Source organism: Uloborus diversus, chromosome 6 (assembly GCF_026930045.1).
Source record: "Uloborus diversus isolate 005 chromosome 6, Udiv.v.3.1, whole genome shotgun sequence".
Lineage (NCBI taxonomy): Eukaryota > Metazoa > Arthropoda > Arachnida > Araneae > Uloboridae > Uloborus > Uloborus diversus.
Genome location: NC_072736.1, coordinates 30,531,876 through 30,553,377, shown reverse-complemented (window position 1 = coordinate 30,553,377; position 21,502 = coordinate 30,531,876). Strand labels below are relative to the sequence as shown.

Below are 21,502 nucleotides of genomic sequence, written 5' to 3'. Positions count from 1 at the left end.
TTCGAAAAAAAAATAATATATTGTTACATTTAACGATACATGTTCAAAAGCACAGGGTCTTCAAAGTGAATAAAAATCATTTTGTGTTGTTATAAACATAAGAAACAACTTCATTTCAAAAATGAAGAAAAAACGTTAATGTATAAAATTTATTAATATATCACTATGCAAGAGTGAACATTCAATCGAAACATTATTTCACATATATTTCTTCAAGTTAAACACATTCAACAGAAGAATTTCAACCATATATTTACAAATAAAATGTTTTGAAACACAGATTTAACAATCGCTCCCATCCAAATCAGCCTTGAAGGCGCCACAACAAATAATTCACTTCACATCATTCAAAAAAGAAATACGAGCACAAAAAAAAAAAAGTTCTGCGTTTATTTGAAGCTTTACATTAGTAACAAAAGAAAATAAATAAATAAAACAAATAAATAAAGCTGAAAAATATCTCTGTTGAACGGATAAGCTTCTTATTTTCATTTGCTTTAAATTCATTGAACTTCCAACCTTCCAGCGATCTCGTTTTAATGGTAAGCTGGCAATCTTTCGGAAAAGTAAAAAATCTTTAATAATGGAAGTAGTTCTGTCATCAATATTAATTGAGTATTATTTTTAGGTTTAGATTTGGGATTTCCCGCATATTTAATGTAAATAGAATCATATTTTCATTTCATGACGGCTTCCCTGCCAAGTTTTGAAGTAATGTCTCAGCAAATTAAATCTCGTAGGTTTTTTTATTTTTTCCTGAAGCATTTGCAAACTTTATATATTATTATTTTCATTTGCGAATCTCAGTTCATGTGTTTTAATCCAACACAAAGTTGTCGATTATTTCCCAAAAGTTGAATTTCATCAAGTTTTAAATGTTGCTGCTGTGAATCGTATGAAGAGTTTTTTGTATGAAGCAATGCTTCAAAGTTAGTAACCTAAAATCAGAATATCTAGCTTCAAACTTGTATGATAATTTTGGTTTAACGAAACTTGTTCGCCATACCCTTTCTATGAAACAATGAAAACTAGTACATCGAGTAATTTTGTAACTTTTCTTACTTTCACATTTGTTTTGATAATAAACACTAAAGACTAGCAATGCATAAGTGTCTCCTACTAACAGCTGTATAAAGGATCATCATTACTAACTTTTTACTAGGTGAAAGGGTTCATTATTTCTTTCCCCTAAAGAATGAAAGGACAGTACTCCCAAAATAGTGTTGACATTTTTACCCCTCTGTTTCATATTCTTTTAATTAAATTATGTAGGAAAAATGAGAATATAATTTCAATTCTAGGTCAATGTATCAAACATTGTTCCTTAAAATAACAGATTTGTTTTGAAAGTATAATTTTCAAAAATATTAAATGCAATCACTTTCTTACGCTTTAAAGATGCACTTAAGATTCAGTTACTGGCACTTATTTACCAGTATTTTTTTCGCTATTTGGAATTTTCGACAATCTTTTGAGGATTGTGGAGGTTTTTTTTTCTGTGGAAATTTTGAAGAATTTTCGATCTTGCCATTAAATTTTCCATATCAGAATTTTTTGCCAAATTTACGATATTATGATATGATTGCATTCAGTGCAGTGGGGAATGCTTAACGTGGTCCTGTATTTACACTCTGTTTTTTGTTTTTTTTTCATAAAACTTACAAATTCTGCAGATAGAACCTTTTTAACATAATTTTCATTAGCTTTTCAAAGGATAATTTTTCTGATGAAAATTTTGCCACACATACTGGTTTTATGTCTGTCCATATGTAAAATTTTCAGGGAGGGGGGGGGGGGATATTTTCTCCATGAAAAGAGATTTCAGTACAGATTGAGTTATTATTATTGACATTTTTAATAACTTATTCATGAATGGCTGGAGAAGAAATGTTTTTATATTTTTTCAAAAAAAAGGTACTAAAAGCCAGAAAGTTCTCATTTCTAGGGGGGGGGGCTTGAGCCCCCGCTTACCCTCCTATATGTGTGCCCAGCCGCCCATGCTGGTTTTCCCATTGAGAACCAGTTTGATTTAAATATGAATCCTAAGAAACTCGGTTTCCAGCATATAATTTATTAAATTTAAGATATTTATTATTTTAAGAAAACAATGTCTATTGAAAAATATTTAGTGTTATACACTTAGTATTGAATAATAACAAGAACAAAATTAATATTAATAATAATTTTTAAAAAGCACCTTTTTGAACTACAAAATTCTTTTGAAAAAGTTCCCTCATATAAGGAAAGCCCTGCTTTTTTTACTTTCTTCTATATCTAATATATAGAAGAAAGTATTGGATTCGTGCAAATTTTCGAATTTCGAATTTTGACGGATTCGAACGTTTTGAGGTGTGCTGAGTTCATTTCGACTATTTTTGGAAAATGTCTGTCTGTCTGTGTGTGTGTGTATGTATGTGTGTGTGTATGTATGTGTGTCACGTCTGTGTGTGACCAGTTTTTTGTGGCCGCTCTACAGCAAAAACTACCGCATGAAATCGAACGAAATTTGGTACACATATGTGCCCGTATGTGAACTTGTGCCCATTGGTTTTTGGCGCGAATTCCTCCAAGGGGGGTGGAGCAATGGGACGTTTTTTGAGTTACGCGTGCTTGCTATTCCTCAGGAAGTAACTGGCGGAATCAAACAAAATTTGGTCCATATGTTGCCATTAACAGGAACAGGTGCTGATTCAATTTTGGTGTCAATAACTCAAACGGGGGTTGAGCTATAGAACGTTTTTTGTCGTCAATTGTGACTGCTGTATCTCAAGAAATAATGAACGGAATGAAAGAAAAATTTATCGGCAAGTAGCCCTTAGTGGGTATAAGAACTGATTTTATTTTGTGTCAACAGCTAAAAAGGGGGTAGCGCAATCGCCCGTTCTTTTTTTCCATTGTGAGTGCCCTATCTCAAGAAGTAATGCTACGTTCTGGTTGAAATTTGGAATATATGTGAATCCATATGTAAACAGGCTTTGGTTCAATTTTGACGCCAATCGCTCCAAGAGGTGTTGATTTTTTTTTTTTTTTTAGCGAATAAAAATAGTTTTATTAATGCAATAATAAGAAAGATAAATCGTAATAGATTGTCGTCTGCGTATTTCTCGTGATTTTAATTGTATGGAAATGATCGGAAATATTATCTCAATGATTTAAAATTTTTAACTGTTGCCATCTTATGTTTGTTAACAAATAAAATATTTGTAATTAATTCAAGCAAGGCTTTTAAAATAACTTTCAATTTTCGCTCTTTGCTTTGCTTTTGCAATAATTCAGACATTGGGATGGTCGTCAAGTTTTTGCATGTGTAATTTTGTTTTTGTTGGGAATATTGCTTCCTCGTCAAGCATGGGGAGGGATCAGAAAAAGAAAAATATAGAAGAAAGTTTCGTGATGGCCACAACATACTAGTTTAATCTGGAAACAACACAATATATATATACATCTATAAGTGTGTGTGTATTCAATCAAGGCATTGAAGACAAATCATATCATAAAATTAAATTGAGAAATTTGTGCCATATGTGAGGTATTTTTTCAAAGTGAATTCTCAAACTAATTTTTCAAAATCAAATTAAATTATATTCAGAAATTCAAATTTTATTTTTAACTAGGAATTCAAATTGCCAGTTTACTTTTTTTTTTCAATTCTTAGCTAGAAACAGTATATTGCATTTTATTTTTTTGTGGGTTAAGTAGAATTCTTTTGTACTTGAATAATTTTTTCGATGAAATTTTCATTTATTTTAATCAACTAGCATAACAAAAAGATATTGTTCAACTATTTATGCATCAAACTATAATTTCCCATGAATTCCTGGAAATATATGGATTTTGGGAATATTTCCTTGAGTGTACATTCTGAGGAATTTTACATCACTAGTAATAAATACAGAGATGATTTTTTTTTTAAATGTCTACTTTAACATTTTTATAAAAAAAAAATTTACATTTAGTTGCTTTTGAGATAATTAAATATCTCTGTTCATATATGTCTGTATAGAATATCTAGTGTCCCTTCGTAGATCAATAGTTTTTGGCTGTATCTCATAAAACTGTACTGAAGTGATACTTCAGTCCACAATGAAAGTTAAACAGTTTCATGCTTCAATGAGACAACGTCTGTCTCCAGCTCCGTTATTGTTTGTGCCAGACTGATGAGTTCATAACAAAGACAAAACTGCAGTCTCTAAGATGGCATAACCGGGCTGTTAGTGTATTGCATTGTAGAGTTTTTATACACATTTCTCGATGCCTATTGGGTTTATTTAACAATATAAAATGTTGAACCACTTATAAACAAGAGTTTAGATATTCAATCATGAAAATTTTTAATGACAAGCTCAGAAATTTTTGTTTGTCTTACCTGAAACTTGCACCTTAATGCAAGTATTAGTATGATATTTTTACTCAGCAAACCGAACTTTATTAGTCAAATCTTCGTTTTAGATGTGATTTCATATTATTTGTGGTTGTATCAAATGAGTTCAATTGTATTTAGGCATAAAATTGTTAACAACATTTACAATTAAAAGACAGTTTTATTTTATTTATTAATGTTTAGTTGTTGTTTTTTTAATTTATTTTATTTTTTTATTTTTGGGTTACATTATTATTATTTATTTTATTTATAACTTTCGAAGTTCATTCTCAGCCAAGGACGGCTCTAGTAGTACTGTCGCCCTAGGCGATGATGACAATTGTCGCTCCCACCCACATTGAATAATATTAATGATAATGATTATAATATTAATATAAAATAATAATATATTAATGAAATAGAAATTATAGTAAAGTGCTAAAAATTAAAGCAACTTTCTAGTTAAATTCCAAACTGGGTTTTACATATCCAAGCACTTTAAATCATCCTTTTTAACATCAAAGTAGTGTATCTTATGGCAAGATACATATTCATTCTTTTAAAAAAAAAATGTTTCAACTTAGAAATTTGCCACCGCCTTAGGAGGTCGCCTACCCCAAGCCTGTTTTCAGCTAACAAAATTGGACTCGTTTATTGATAGTGTGATAGGCCGATACGTGGATTTTTTAGTTTAGATTGAGTTGTGTATCTTTTCAGTTTTCAGTAATTATATGTTTATAAAGATTTCTAAATTTCCTTTTTCTTTCCAGGTTCAACTGTTATAGAACAAGTAGATGTAGTGAGTAGATACGATTGGCTAGATAAACTTAAAAGCTTACATATGCAGCGTGCAGACATGAACCGCTTAATAATGAACTATTTGGTTACTGGTTAGTTTTATTTAAATATTTATAATACAGTACTTAATACAGTAAAACCTATGTAAGTTGACCACTTGCAGTGTATGGTCGACTTATAGAGGTTGGTACCAGGTCTGTCCAGGATTTTTCACAGGGTCCGTTTTTTGTGAAAAATCAAATAATTTTGTGAAAAATGAATTAATTTTGTGAAAAATCAAAAAATTTCGCAAAAAAAAAAAATTTGTTAAAACGAAATTTTAGAATTTAGAGATGGCACAAACTGCATCAATTAAACTTAAAGTTGAGTGTTTTCCTCTTCTACGTCGAGAAAATCATTCTGGATTTTTTTTCTGATATTTGGCGGGGGGGGGGGGCATCGCTCTTTCAAGTATCAATATTTATCTACCATTCTGCATTATGTTAAATTATACTAGATATATTTCTGTACAGTACTTAAAATAATTGTATAACAAAAATATAAATAAATAAAATAAAATTCAGAATAGGGTTCAGCATTCAACTTTTTGACCCAAGACACTCTTAAAAAGCACAGAATTTCGTTTAAAACTTATAAATTCCGTGATTTTAACAAAAATAAAAAGATATTTCAATTGTTTACCTCTTAACAAAGCGTAATAATCATTAAAAATTCGAAAAATCGGATTCCCATAGCGGATGCAAAGAGATCGCAATTCTCAAAGTGAAGGCATCAAAAGTATAAAAACGGCTTGTAAAAGAAATATTTTTGATAAAATTATTTTAAAATTGCATTTTAGAGTCCTATGATAAACATATCATTAATATCTGTGGACACAGTTGACCCAAAAAATAAAATAAAATCAACCATCTATTTAGCATTTTAATTTTTGACTCATAACAGAAAATGGAATTTTGCTTTAAAAACTTGAAATGAGAGTTCTAACAGAAATAAAGAGACTTTTCATTTATTTGAATCCTAATAAAGCGAAGTTAGCTTGAAAAAAGAACAAAATATGATTCTCATATCGGATGTTAAAAGATTGCATTTTTCAAAATGTAGACATCTAAAGAAAAAAAAACTGTAATTAAAAGAGTTTATTTAAAGTTAATCATCCTTTTCAGCATCGAAAAATCAAAACCCATATAATTTTCTCCCAAAATAACAATTAAACATCGCACCGCACCGTAAAAACGCAAATATTGACAAGCTGGCAAAATGATGAGAATATTTTCTAATCAAGTCATTATAAAGGTTCAACGCCAGACGCTAAGTGGTGATAATTTTGAAGTTGGTAACACTATCTGAAGCGATCATATTTTTTCCTCACCCTTACTATCCCTTTGCAGTTCTAAGTTCATTTCGCAGATATATATTATTATTGTTTATTAAATCATGAGCAGAGAAAAGTGCTTACCAATGCCTTTTCAGAAAAGTTTACAAAAACACCGCTGCTAATTAGCTGTGATAAAACAAACAACCATTATATTTATTTGGCAGTAGCAATTATTTATCGCTTGCAGGAGCATCCAAGAGTGCCGATTTTTTTTTTTTTTTTTCAAAATTAGCCGATTTTGTATAAGCTGATCCCTCTAATTTGACTTTAAAAAAGGTTCCAAAAATTATCGGTTTATACACAGAAATATGCGTTATTTTGCTTTCAGATTTGCTCTTTCAATAAACAATTTGACAGATCCGATCTTGTTTATCAGAATTTTGTGAAGGGTCCGTTTTGTTTGATCGGGATTTTGTGAAAGGTCCGTTTTGTTTGATCGGGATTTTGTGAAAGGTCCGTTTTGGTTGATCGGATTTTTGTGAAGGGTCCGTTAACGGACCCAAATATCCTCTGGCCAGACCCTGAATACAGTATAACTTAGATTTAACAATTTCCTCAATTTAATGATACGTTTCACTGGTCCGGATCTGGCTGCATTGAATGTCTGCTCCTTGATTTAGCGATATCCTTGATTGAACGATAACTTTTCTAGTCCCTTGGCAATTGTTAAATTGAGGTTACACTGTATATGGTATAGAACTGATTCTGTATCTGAAAAAAACCTGTTAACTTTACAGGTTTTATTGTATTATGAAAAATTTTTGAACTACAGTAAACTCTCGATTATCGGCGGATTTCGGTGTCATGGTAACCGCGGATAATATGAATAATAGCTAAAAAATGATACTAGTGTATGATATAGCTTAAAAATATGAATAATACTCAGAAATACATTTAAATTTTCGCTAAAAACAGGAGCATTGATTGTAAAAAATATATGTAAAAGCTAAAAACAAACAATAAACATAACCACAAACTGATTAAGACCCCTATTTCAGACAAAAATCAGTTGCACTGCTTTTTGGATTGACGTCAGGAGTTCTCCCTCAGCCCCCCTGTCGTTGCATAGAAATTTTTCAAAGTTTCGGCATTCGGTATGACGTCGATCCAAAGCCAAATGCTACCCATTGATTTCTTGGAATAGGACTGGAATTCTAAGACTTAGTTTCCTGGAATAAGTTAGGTTGTGCGAAAAACCGTTTAGGGAAGAGAAGGGGATTTTTATTGAATAATTGGTCCAATCTGCTTAAGAACTGCAAGAGAATTTTGGAATTTTCATTTCGTGGGAAGGAAAGAGAAGAAAGAAATAAGAGTGTCTAATAGATTTTGCGCTTGTAAAGGTAAAATGGGTGTGTTTTCCTACATTCAGTAAATCATCACCTGTAAAAAAAATTAATTAATAAATAGTTGAAAAGACCCCCAGATAATTCAACCACCGATAATCGGGAGTTTACTGTACTTTTTTATTGTAATACTCTAAAAGACCCCAACACTATAAATCTTTATTAATAATAAAGCTGAAAGTCTGGATCTCTGTCAGGATCTCTGTGGCGCACATGCGCCTAAACCATTCGGCCGATTTTCATGAAATTTGGTACAAAATTAGTTTGTAGTATGGGGGTGTGCACCTCGAAGCGATTTTTCGAAAATTTGATTTTGTTCTTCTTATATTCCAATTTTTAGAAAATTTTCCCAGCAAATTATCACAAGGTGGACGAGTAAATTATCATAACGCGGAACTGTAACATGGGCAAGCAAATGAATATAGCAAATTGGTGAGAAGTTCATCATCCATTATTTGTAAATATACAGACAAACCAAATGACCTTTTAAATTTCTACTAAGGGCAAAGCCTAGCAGATTCCCATGGTATCTGCTAGGCTTTGCCCTTTTATAGTAAAATACTATAAAAGAGGTAGCTAGCTTTGCATTAGTTAAATTGATTTTATGTTGATTTTTTTTTTTTTTTTTTTGGAGGGATCTATTAAAGGTGATTTTGTATCCAAAGCAAAATCACTATCCCAAAATAAAGTCTGCGTCAAATTTCGTAACTTTGGAAAAAATATGAATAAATTTTTCAAAGGGTTTTGAACAATGTATTTACAATAACATGCAAACTATACACTCATATATACCAATATTCCTTTTAAATAAATCATTTCTACATTCAACTTCATACTAAACCAGAGATAGTGAACTTATTTCATGCATGCCATAGGTTCACTATAAACAAAAATTGTGAACTTTATAAATATTCACTAGTTCCCGAAGTTGTTACAAGCCAGGGGTCTGTCCAGGATTTTTCACAGGGTCCGTTTTTTGTGAAAAATTAAATAATTTTGTGAAAAATGAATAAATTTTGTGAAAAATAATTAATTTTGCAAAAAAAAAATTTTTTTTTTTGTTAAAACAAATTTTATAATTTAGAGATGGCACAAACTGCATCAATTAAACTTAAAGTTGAGTGTTTTCCTCTTCTATGTCGAGAATATCATTCTGGAGTGTTTTTCTGATATTTGGCGGGGGGGGGGGGGCATCGCTCTCTCAAGTAGCAATATTTATCTACCATTCTACATTTTGTTAAATTATACTACAAATATTTCTGTCCAGTATTTAAAATAATTGTAACAAAAAAAAAATAAATAAATAAAATTCAGAATAGGGTTCAGCATTTAACTTTGTGACCCAAGACACTCTTAAAAAGCACAGAATTTCGTTTAAAACGTATAAATTCCGTGATTTTAACAAAAATAAAAAGGTATTTTAATTGTTTAACCTCTTAACAAAGCGTAATAAACATCAAAAATTCGAAAAATCGGATTCCGATAGCGGATGCAAAGAGATCGCAATTCTCAAAGTGAAGGCATCAAAAGTATAAAAACGACTTGTAAAAGAAATGTTTTTGATAAAATGTTTTTAAAATTGCATTTTAGAGTCCTATGATAAACATTTCATTAATATCTGTGGACACAGTTGAAGCAAAAAAAAAAAAAAAAATGAATAAATGAAATAAAATAAACCATCTATTCAGCATTTTAATTTTTGACTCATAACAGAAAATGGAATTTTGCTTTAAAAACTTGAAATGAGAGTTCTAACAGAAATAAAGAGACTTTTCATTTATTTGCATCCTAATAAAGCGAAGTTAGCTCGAAAAAAGAACAAAATATGACTCTCATATCAGATTTAAAGGATTGCATTTTTCAAAATGTAGACATCTAAAGAAAAAAAACGGTAATTAAAAGAGTTTATTTAAAGTTAATCATCCTTGTTAGCATCGAAAAATCAAAACCCATATAATTTTCTCCCAAAATAACAATTAAACATCGCACCGCACTGTAAAAACGCAAATATTGACAAGCTAGTAAAATGAGAATATTTTCTAATCAAGTCATTATAAAGGTTCAACGCCAGATGCTAAGTGGTGATAATTTTGAAGTTGGTAACCCTATCTGAAGCGATCATATTTTTTCCCCACCCTTACTATCCTTTTGCAGTTCTAAGTTCATTTCGCAGATATATATTATTATTGTTTATTAAATCATGAGCGGGAGAAAAGTGCTTACCAATGCCTTTTCAGAAAAGTTTACAACAACACCTCTGCTAATTAGCTGTGATAAAACAAACAAACAACCATTATATTTATTTGGCAGTAGCAATTATTTATCCCTCTAATTTGACTTCAAAAAAGGTTCAAAAATTATCGGTTTATACACAGAAATATGCATTGTTTTGCTTTCAGATTTGCTCTTTCAATTAACAATTTGTGAAAGATCCGATCTTGTTTATCAGAATTTTGTGAAGGGTCCGTTTTGTTTGATCGGGATTTTGTGAAAGGTCCGTTTTGTTTGATCGGGATTTTGTGAAAGGTCCGTTTTGGTTGATCGGATTTTTGTGAAGGGTCCGTTAACGGACCCAAATATCCTCTGGCCAGACCCTGCAAGCAGTAGAACATGCATATGGCTGACAATTTTATATTTGCTTGCTGAGTTGTGGACAGGTTCTTTAAACTTCTTCAGTCTTTTAGATAAATGTGATTTTTATAACAGAAAAGAGGTAAGAATTTCCAAAACTTGAATTTCCTATTTGGGTGTCATTGAATTCTTTCAGTGACATACAGCACTATATATTGATGTAAATAAGAAATTGCAATGAAAAGGACAAACTACTATTGGATTGTTCAAGATCATAATATCCTTAGAGTGCGAACTTTACATATTCTTTAGAAATATTGACCAAAAGAAGAAATATTTCCTTTTGCTTAAAAGACACTTGGAATTATATTCTGTAAGTTACCAGCCCTATAGCCAGGGCTAAGGCAGAAATACATGAAATACACTGCCATCTCAGTCAATTCCAGCCGAGGACTGCACTTTCGTGCTGATTAGACTCATCAGCCCGGCTAAGGAAGTGGCTGAGCTGGAGGTGGAAAACCTCTTAGGGAAGCCAAGAATGCCAATCAAACTGGTAGCTAATACAGAATTAGCACTGACCACACGAGTGACCGAAACAATGGTTTGGTTCTTGGTTTCAAACTGGTAGCTGTATTAGCTACCAGTTTGTTTGGCACTCTTGGCTTCCCTTAGAGGTTTTCCACCTCCAGCTCAGCCACTTCCTAAGCCGGGCTGATGAGTGCTGATAAGCACAAAACTGCAGTCCTCAGCTGGAATTGACTGAGCTGGCAGTGTATTTCATGTACTTAGAATTATAGTCCATTGTTCCTAAAAAAAATATTTTCCAGAAACAGAGGAAGTATATTTAAGAGCTATTTGGATACATAGAAAATTCAAACGAAATAGCATCCGCAGAATTTTCTCAATTTTGAAATTTGGGGAGAACATTGCAGTTTATTTCAAGACCTCACTTTGAGAAATAGATGCTATTAAATAAAGCTTTTTTATCTGATTGGATATTGAAAATTTGGAATTTGAATTGTTAAATTTGGGTGCTAAAATTTCTCCAAATTGGAGATGCATTAGAAGTGAAGTGTGCAGGCTCCAAATATTAGGTTCAGAAGTCAAAAAAACTTAATCCTTCAATAATGGATTTTGATCTCCCACAAAAAATTTTCACCATGAAAGCATTTGATGTATCACTGCTTATAATGTTGGAGTCCACATTCATTTTGCATATAGGGGTTTTCATCAGTGAACTGTAATGGAATCTATTGTGAGAAATCACCTTGGTTCAGATTTAATATTTGGAGCCTTAAAAAATTAAGCAGTATAATCTGCTTTATTGGTCCTAATCATTTATATTTTTGTGCCAAACTGAATACAGTTGAATTCTGTTAAAAGGAAATGTAAAATATTCACAAATTTGTTTGTGTTAAACATTCATCATATTAGATATTTTAATACAGTTGAACTTTGTCAATACAAATTGTCAAATGTTCAGGGATTTGTTTGTATTAGATGTTCATCATAAAAGATACTCAGATCTAAGTGAATTTTATGTGTTATGACCTAAATATAAATGATAGCATGACTAAATATTTTTTTTAATAACTTTGTTTCACAAATAGCAATAATAACTGCATTTTCAATTATGTTTTTATACAGTGTACAAAGATGAAAACTTTATTTGTATATTGGCTAATGAGGTTCTGTGACAGGGTGTCAGATTAAAGAGGACTTGAATGTAATAATATAGTATTTGTTGTTAATGCTAAATGATAGTTATATTGAAAAGTAAGAATTATATTAAGTGAAGCATCAAATCAAAAAATGTTATCTTAAGTGAAAAAAAAAAAAAAGACAACTAATAATAGGTTTTGATTCGTATCAATACATCTAATGTTTTTCTTCCATGATAAATTAAAAACATCTAACATTAATCATCTCTATTTTTATTTATTCACATTGAATAAACAATGTCTACTTTAGGACACTTTAGCTCAATACTAAACTAAAATATTTATAGAATAATTTATTCAATTTTCACATTTGCTGCAAGTCAACACCTTAATAATTTTACAGTAAGTTACAGCCCTAAGCCAGGGCTAAGGCAGAAATACATAAAATATACCACCAGCTGACGTGCATATAACTGAGCTGGTGGTGTATTTTATGTACCTTCATAATTATTTTCTATAATTTTGTATACAAATGAAATTCTCAAGTTTTAATTAGTTGTTAAAATGTATCATATGTGACTGCTAAAAAGATATCATTTGTGCAGAAGGCTTTAAGGGTGCAGCTGAAAAATTTCGTCTTGAATCTGGCATTCAACCTGCTGTAGAACTAGACACTTTAGATGAACGTATAAAAATTCGAGATGCTATACAAAATGGAAGAATTCAAGATGCTATTCAATTAGTCAATAACTTACATCCAGAACTTTTAGACTGTGACAGATATTTATTCTTTCATTTGCAAGTACGTATTACTTTCTCATTGATTTCAAAAAAATTTCTTTCTTTTTTAAAATTAACTTTTTATACCATTAACATAGAACTACCTTTTTCAGAGACAATTTTATGTCAGAGCTGGCGTGGTTTAAGTACAAAATACCTCCTCCCCCCCCCCTCCCTCCAAAAAAAATAAGACATTAAGTTTTTTGAATATGATTGAAGAGTACAGTCGAACCTGTCTTTCTCGAATTTCACGGGAAGAAAAAAGAAAAAAAAATTCGAGATACAGAGGTTTTGAGAAACTTATTGAAATTTGGAATCTGATGATGAAAATTTGAATTTTATACCAAAGACTGCATGCGAAAAATTAAAATTCTTTCGTATTAGTTTTGTTAGGTCTTTATTCTACTATTTTTATACTAAGCACTTTATTGATAGTTTAAGGAATCATTTTGACACTTATGAAATTTTAAGCATACTTTTTGCGAGCAAAATATGTGGTTTTTTATTGTTTTTCGGTGCCTGATTTTTTTAGATTCAACTATCCTTGTGAGATTGGCAATGGCTGAAAAGCCATCTTGACCTATACATACTTAACTTGGCGGCAATTTCATTTTTCTTTATTAATGGCTTGCCGTCAAAAATTCTATAATTTTCACTTTTTCATCATTTGAAAAAATCTTTAGTTTTCTTATCACGCCTATCATCTCGGTTTCAACGCAATCACAACTTCAAGCAAGAGATCATTCACGGAACAGTGCCTAAACTAGATAGTGAAACGGGTTTTAATTTGAATGAACACAATAACACCTTAACCAAAAAATTGAAAAAGTCGCCCCACATGTGAAATCTGTCAATCCTAAAGCCCTCTTCTCATTGTCCCATTCTCTGCCCTCTGCTTTGCTTCCAACAAAGCGCTCGAAATGACTGTCTATTCGTTAGTCTTCCTGGAAAAAATAATACCTGGGCGCATTTCTCCCCTTTTTCACTGCCCTCTCTGCCCTTGAGGACAATGCTACTGTTTATATGTTTAAGGAAAGTTGTTTGTTCTTTTGAAGATTGCTGGACTTCGAATTCGAAAATGTCAACATTGCTGGAATTCGAAATATAGAGGTATTCGGGATTTTGTTTTGAGATAAACATGGAAAATACATTGAATTTTGGCTGAAAATGCAGGGAAATTAAAAAATTTCGAGATAGACAGGTTTTTCAGATAAGTAGGTTCGAGATAGACAGGTTCGACTGTATTTGATTACCTTGTATAAATAATTTTTCTTTTTATTTTCATTAAAAGAAATAAAATGACATGTACTTTACGCATGATGCCACTTGAATTTAACTGTGATTCCGCCTGTAATTTTGAGCTATGTATATTTGATTAACCATTTAAGGCAATTGCCCATGTCAAACACAGGAGAAAATTACTAGAGTTTGCACATGTCCCATCTCTCTGTTTTCGTACAAATAGACAGGCTAGATTATTATTGATCATATTTACTATTGATGGTACAATAACCATTCAGCATTTTTCTTAAGTAAACCACGTCATCTGGTGCAAAGCAGTTCTTTGGTGTGGGAAAAGGTAATATGAGGTATGGTCGGATCTCGACTTACGCGAGGGATGCGTTCCAAGACTCCTTGCGTGAGTCGAAATTTCGTGTTGTGGAAATATGCTACATAATATGATTTTTTTATTAACATACCCAATCATTTTAGACATTTTTAAATACTTATTAAACTGTTTTAGACCATTTTGTAAACATTGATTACCGTTTCTTACATAAAGAGCTGAATTTTTACCGTATTTGTAAAAAAGCTGCATTATTTGTAAAAAAGCTGCATAAAAGCTGCATATTATGCTGAAGCTGCATTATTCAGCATAAAATACAGTTACGATGCACAAAATCAATAATAAATGGGAGAGGGAGAGAGACATAAAAATGAAACAGTATGGTAGGTACAGTATGTAGTAATAATAAAGCAATGCACTGTACGAGTAGTACAGTAGATACAATAAGTTACATTTATAACTTATAAATTGAAAATGATAATTTATGCTGCGCAATCTGATCGTCATTCTAATATATTTTTAAATAAAGAAGCTTCACATTTACTTTTATAACATTTACATCTATGGTAACGCCCCTCTTTCAGGGTCTCTATAATCTACAGTACAAGAGTAGATTCCAATTTCATATTTATTGCATTTTGCTTAACCCTCTTGCAGTTGGACAGTCCCAGAACTACATGTTAAATGGACGAGATATCTCGTCATAAACTGCAAGGTTTAAACACTACTCTGCCAACTTCATAATAAAACTTAAGGTCTGGACTTATACGGATTGACTTTTAATTATAGTATGTAATTGTAGTGCTACCTTCGACCCACTTTCTATTTGTTCAAGCGTATCAAGAATCTTTACCTTTTCTTAAATTTTTACAAACTTTCGCTCTTTGTTTCCATCTTCAAACTTTAATGAAACAGCGTGTCTAGGTGCCACAATATTTCATCACCTTTCATATTTAGAATAAATAAATGAAAAATGAGGAATGGCCATACACTAATAAAGCTATGTTTATAGTGTGGTGTGTGGGAACTTGCGCAGTCAGTGATGCTAAAAGGATGAAAGTACATTCACGAAGTTCAATGTTTAGTAGTCAATGACAAAGCCGAAACTTAGCATCACAAGTCCTTTCCAAATATTTTCGTGTTGAGAGCGAAAAATTCGCTTTAGCTCTAAAATTCGTTGTTTCTGAAAAACTCGCGTTATAGTTATTTCGCGTAAGTCGGATTGGGTTGTAGCGGGAGTCGACTGTATTGAGAACTGAAGTGGATCAAGTTCTTTTTTTCTTTTTTAATCCACTTCAGCTCTGAAAGCCTCATTTTTGAACATAACATTTCATTGCTGAAATCTTGTATGTTCAGAGCTGAATCAAGTGAATGCTGAATCAAGTCAAACTGGACTTGATCCACTTTACTCTAAATGCCTATTATATCCATTTTTATTGCTAAATTGAATTTTAGCTATTCTTATGCTTATGTAAGTATGACAAATTTTTTTAAACTTCAGTTTAATATTTTGAAATTTGGGAAAAAACATGCAGCCAAATCGTTTGCACCTTGTTTGTAGATTAATTTTTATGACTAGGGATTAAGTGTCAATGTCTGTAAATTAAATGTGATATGAAGATATTTTTATTCAGTTATTTGATTGAAAATTACAGCAGCAACATCTTATTGAACTCATAAGAGAACGAAATATTGAAGAAGCTTTGAAATATGCTCAAGAGCAATTAGCTGAACGTGGTGAAGAAAATAAAGAAGTATTAGCTGAATTGGAAAGGACATTGGCTTTGCTAGCATTTGATGAACCTGAAAGATCTCCATTTGGTGATCTTTTACATCCATCCCACAGACAAAAAGTAAGTTCATTATAAATGCAGTATGCTCATTTTTTGCTTTAAGAATAACTCCTACTGCTAAGATAATGTTGCAGTCATTTTTTAATTTTAAAAAATTATATTCAATAGAACAGTAGCCCCTTATTATAATGCACTTGTCGGGAAACAACAAAAAATTGCAATGCAAAAAAGCCCACAGGAAGTAACTATTTAGTTAATGTAAAAATTAATAACATATACACTTACAAAAAGATTAGTTTATTATCACACTGGGACGATTTTTTTAATAATAACAAAAGAAAAATTGCTTACCAATTGCCCTTTTAAAATGATATATATATCACATGAGCAATGTAAGGGGGCTATTCATTAATTATGTAAGGCTTCCCGGAGGGGGGGGGGTCAAGCCCATTCTTACGTGATATTTTCCAAATTGATATTTAATATTAGAAACTAGCTGTGTCGTCGCCCGGCTTTGCACGGTCCACCTTGAAAATAAAAGTTATGTCAAATGGCGCAAGTTCAACACTCAGGTTTGAACCAAAAAAAAAATCGGTGAAATTCTGCAGCAGATTGAGGAAAAAACCCCAAAAAGTAAACATTTTAAATCCCCTGATTACAGGAAAAGCCTCAAAACAAAAAAAAAAAAGAATTTTACCTGTCCATATTCGAGAAAAAAATGGCAACAGATCTTTTACCTCAATGATTTTCTTCACGCTATACATTTTGATAAAAGCATTGTTGCGGAAAGTTGAGATGAAGCACTGAATAACAATTTGAATGGAGGAAAAAGCCTTCGAAAAATAGGGATTTTATGTCGAAATCTAAGAGTCATAATTAATAGTTTTTAATTGATATCTCCGCTAATTATTATCAGAGGATTATGTTAAATAGCCGAACATGAAGACAGGAAAATTACGAATCCATCGATACCTGGTTCGATGGTCAGTTCACTCGTTCTGGAGAAGCTTGGACATACATAGGTACATACATACATAGGTACATACGCTCAGTTTTTAATTATATAAGATTGCGCAGTCAAGTGGTTTGGGGGGGATCATATTTCATTTGAGTCTTGAAGGTAAAACGTATTAGAATGAGCTGTTTTACACTTGTTTTACAAAGAATGAAGAGTGCAAAATATTATAAACCAATCACACTATGTATAGCAGGTTTCATTTTTAATTTGCATTGCATCATATTCAAAAAAATAAATAAATAAAAGGCTAAAAAAGTCTAAATTCCAACTTTTTAGTAAATTTTTCTTTAGACAAAAAGGCTTTTATAAATAATTTAATAATTGAATCTTGTTCTGATATTAGTGTTATATACATTAAACAAAGAACTGTATTGAGATGTTTGTTTTTGATACGTTTGGCAGCATGTTTAATAATGCTGTGCGTAACATCACTTAAAGTACTTGGGTAACAAGGACCAACCACCGCTTCAGCAACAGCAATAAAATGATATAACTTATCTGTTGAAAAATAAAAATCTTCGATTTACATCAAACAAGGAGTTTTAGTGTAACTGATCTTTTTTTGACAAAATTTTGAAAAACGAAATAGAATCTTATGTAAGAATATGGGGAGAGGTTTGAAAAATCATATGTACCCTTACATGGGGGAAGGGGGGGAGTCAAAAATTGGCAAAACCATCCTTACCTAATTAATGAATGAACCTAATTATGAACCCTAATGAGATGTTACTGTATTTTAAAACATTGCAATCTTTGAAATTATAATCAACATCTAATCAATATTTCTCCATTATTTTTATATTTTTGAATAGAGTTGAAAATTTAATTTTGTGCTAGTATTTGTTTTTCAAATATTAAAGTGTAAAACCTTGGCTCAGAGCTTCCCCCAGAATTAAAAAAGGGCAGGGTGCTGTTTTTCAAAAAAGGGCACTTTTTTGAGATAAGGGCACTTTTTCGAAACTAAAAGGCATGTTAATTATAGCTTTAAAGCATTAGTGGATATAGTCGTAGGATATTACTGTTATTCCTGGGTTCAAATGTCTTACTGTCGCAACAATAAAAACTTCAAAAACATTTATGAATTACTTCCTAGGACATTTGAATAGTTTATAATCATTTTCAAAGGAGGCGATTGGGACTAAAAATTGGGGAAGAGGGGGGGGGGGGTAAAAAAAGAAAGCAACTAAAATTCATAGGATTTTTAGCATCTGCAAGAAAAAGGAAAGAAAAAAAAAGAGAGAAAACAGTTCAAAATTTTGCTAAGGCTGGTTTTGAGAGCATGTGACTGGTAATTGATGCAAATCTAACAGCTTAACTCACTTTTCTCTTAATATTTTGATGAATTATGTACATAATAACTTTCCCCAATGACACACTTTAACTTGAATTAGACTTACATTAGTTACCACAAAGTACTTTGAGATGTCACTAACATTTGGTAACAATTTCATTAAGCAAGAATGGCTTGTATAAGAAAAACAATTCATTTACTAATATCTAAACAATGAATATATAAAGTAAAAGTTTCTGCTTGTGGCTAAATAATGTTTACTAAGCAGATACATAAGTAAAAACAAACTATGATCTGAAAATTTGGACATTCTGCTTTTTTTTTTAATATATATATATAACTAGCTGTACCTGACGCGCGTTGCTACGCCAACAAAAAAATACATCATTATACTGATTTTCATGACAATCGGTTGAACGGGGCAGAAGTTGCTACTCTGCAGTGCCACCTGGTGGCGAGTGGCTTCAATGAGCATATTATGCACCTTCTCCGTGGAAAAATACATATATATAGCAATTTTCATAATAATCGGTCCAGGTATCAAGTGAAGCCGTGACTATACTCAAATTTTGTACTCACGCAGTTTGCAAGATCAATCAATTGCTAAAAATATCAAATAGAAAAAGTTTTAAATCCCCCCGTTGCATGAAAAGCCATAAAACAATAAAGAAAGAATTTATTTGTTCAAACTCAAGAAAAATGGCAACAGCTAACTTCTTATCAATGAGATCTTTCACGCGAATTAATTTCTGCAGCCGATAATTTTATTTGTATTTATCCAATGGATTGTGACTTAAATTGGAATAAAAAAGGAACTATCGATCGGATTTTTTTCGAACTGGTCTATAAACATTCCCAGTACCAAAAATAACAAACGGTGAAAGTTTCAGCCAAATCTGCCAGGTAGTTTTTGAGTTCATGGATGACATACAGACAAACATTCATTTTTATATATATATAGATTTCTAGTTTTGGTTTCTAAATTGGAAAAAAAAAAGAATGAACTATAAAGGGGGAGGGGGCGGAAAACTAATTCTTTCAGCTGTTACTAGCTGTAACTTAAAAGACTTTTAAATCCAAAAGTAATAATTGCTCTTGGAGTAACCACCACCATAAGGAAACAAAAACCAATAAACAGTACCAGTTTGAAAGCACTTAGTATTTATTTTCAATAGTTAAAAGTCATTTGTTTTCATTTGAAATGTCCAAAATCATCCACATTTGACATGCTGAATTCTGTGTATTTTTGTCATATTTTTGCATTTCTTTGAAGCCACGTGTCACACGAAATATTAGCGTTTTGCTGTTAATATGCAGCAATCTTTTAGCATCTGCTTTCAGTTTTCGATATTTCTTATTATTTTTTGAGTAGTACAAAATATGAAGTAAACTGAGCAAAAATACAAAAGTATTTTTCGGACCAAAAAATTATTGGCGTGCCTATAATGCATAATAATAAAACAGAACATATTATCCGCTTAAACAGCTGTTTCAGCAAATAATAGTGATTTTGATTATTTTAGACAAAAATAAAATTTAAAAAAAAAGATGAAATTTGCAGCTCAGAAAAAAAACGGAAAAAAAAATGGCACGGATTTTGGACGTTGGCGGATTTTAGGTCGGTGGATTTGTGGTGCTCCACTGCACCTACTTAATTCTAATTCAAAATGGAAAAGCACTATTAAAAATATGAATTTGATTGAAAGATTAAAAAAGGCAGGGCTAACTTAACGTTTATCGATCTGGCTGGAAGAGAAGTAGAATTTTCTTAACATACATGTCAATTGGACAAAGAAACACTTCCCTTGTCATGAAGCGATAAGGAGGAAGGATGACACCTAGTATTCTTCGCTACAGCCCTCCATTATTAAATAAAAGGCGATGCAAAGCCTGAGGCAAGGAGCAAGGAAGTGATTCTGGGAATTCAGCAGTGGCTTATCAGTAGTGTTCCCAAAAGTGAAAGGTCCTTAGAAGAACATAGTTAAGTCTCTACACTGCCCAGTTGGCCACTTTTTATCCCTCGTGGTAATTGATAATGGAAGGCATAATTAAAGCTTAATAAAGACTAAATTGAAGCTATATTACTTTTGATGATTGAAATTTCTACATGACACAGAAGTAACTGTGATTGTGCTTATGGATGATTTCATAAAATTGAACCATTCATCAATTGCCAAAGTTTGGAAGTACCATTTATAACTAAAATATTACTAAGCATTCAAACTGGTGGTTATAGGCACTTAAAATGTTCCTCTTCTTACTATGAGTATTTTTTGTCCTTTTTTTCACATTTAATTTTATTATTTCAATTTCAAATTTTATTCATCAAGAAAATTTAATTTTCTCTGAGATTGAATGTGTTCTTCTATATAACTTTATACTATTATGCTCGCATATTTGAGTGGGTCCTTCTCATCACCTGGGTCACTTTTATATGGTATTTTTATTTTGAGTTGTACCTTTTACAAATAACGTCCGCACTATTCAGAGATGACGAAACAACAATAAAGGTCAATTTTGTTAACCTTTTTAAAACATATAAAATATTTATATTCTAAGTATACATAAGCAGTAAAAAAGGTTAAATATTTCAATCTAATTAAATAACCTGTATTTGTTTATAGATTGCAAGTGAAGTAAATGCTGCAATACTTGAAATGGAAAATAGTGAGTCGACTACTCCAAAACTTGCTATTATGTTGAAATTAATGTTATGGAGTCAAGAAGAGTTAGAAAAGAAAAAAGTGAAATACCCAAAAATGACAGATATTGCAGATGGATCCATGGGTATTCATTAAAATTGTACTTAAAGTGTATAAACACTTTGAGTTTTAAAAATGCTGTAAATATTGCTTTTTCATATATATATATATATTTGACTTTTAATAAAAATAAATTCTCTTAACATTAATTTATTTTGTGTGAATTTAAGAACAAAATTTTTA

At 31.4% G+C, this 21,502-nt stretch overlaps 1 protein-coding gene across 1 annotated transcript; it reads left to right on the top strand.

Annotated features, from left to right (window-relative positions):
* Positions 1 to 574: 574 nt before the first annotated feature.
* LOC129224050 (glucose-induced degradation protein 8 homolog) lies at positions 575 to 21,458 on the top strand. The gene is made up of 5 exons (XM_054858448.1): positions 575 to 736; positions 5,131 to 5,250; positions 12,714 to 12,910; positions 16,111 to 16,308; positions 21,182 to 21,458. The coding sequence occupies exons 1-5, from the start codon at positions 685 to 687 to the stop codon at positions 21,353 to 21,355; spliced, it is 741 nt and encodes a 246-aa protein (XP_054714423.1). The 5' UTR covers positions 575 to 684; the 3' UTR covers positions 21,356 to 21,458.
* Positions 21,459 to 21,502: the final 44 nt, after the last annotated feature.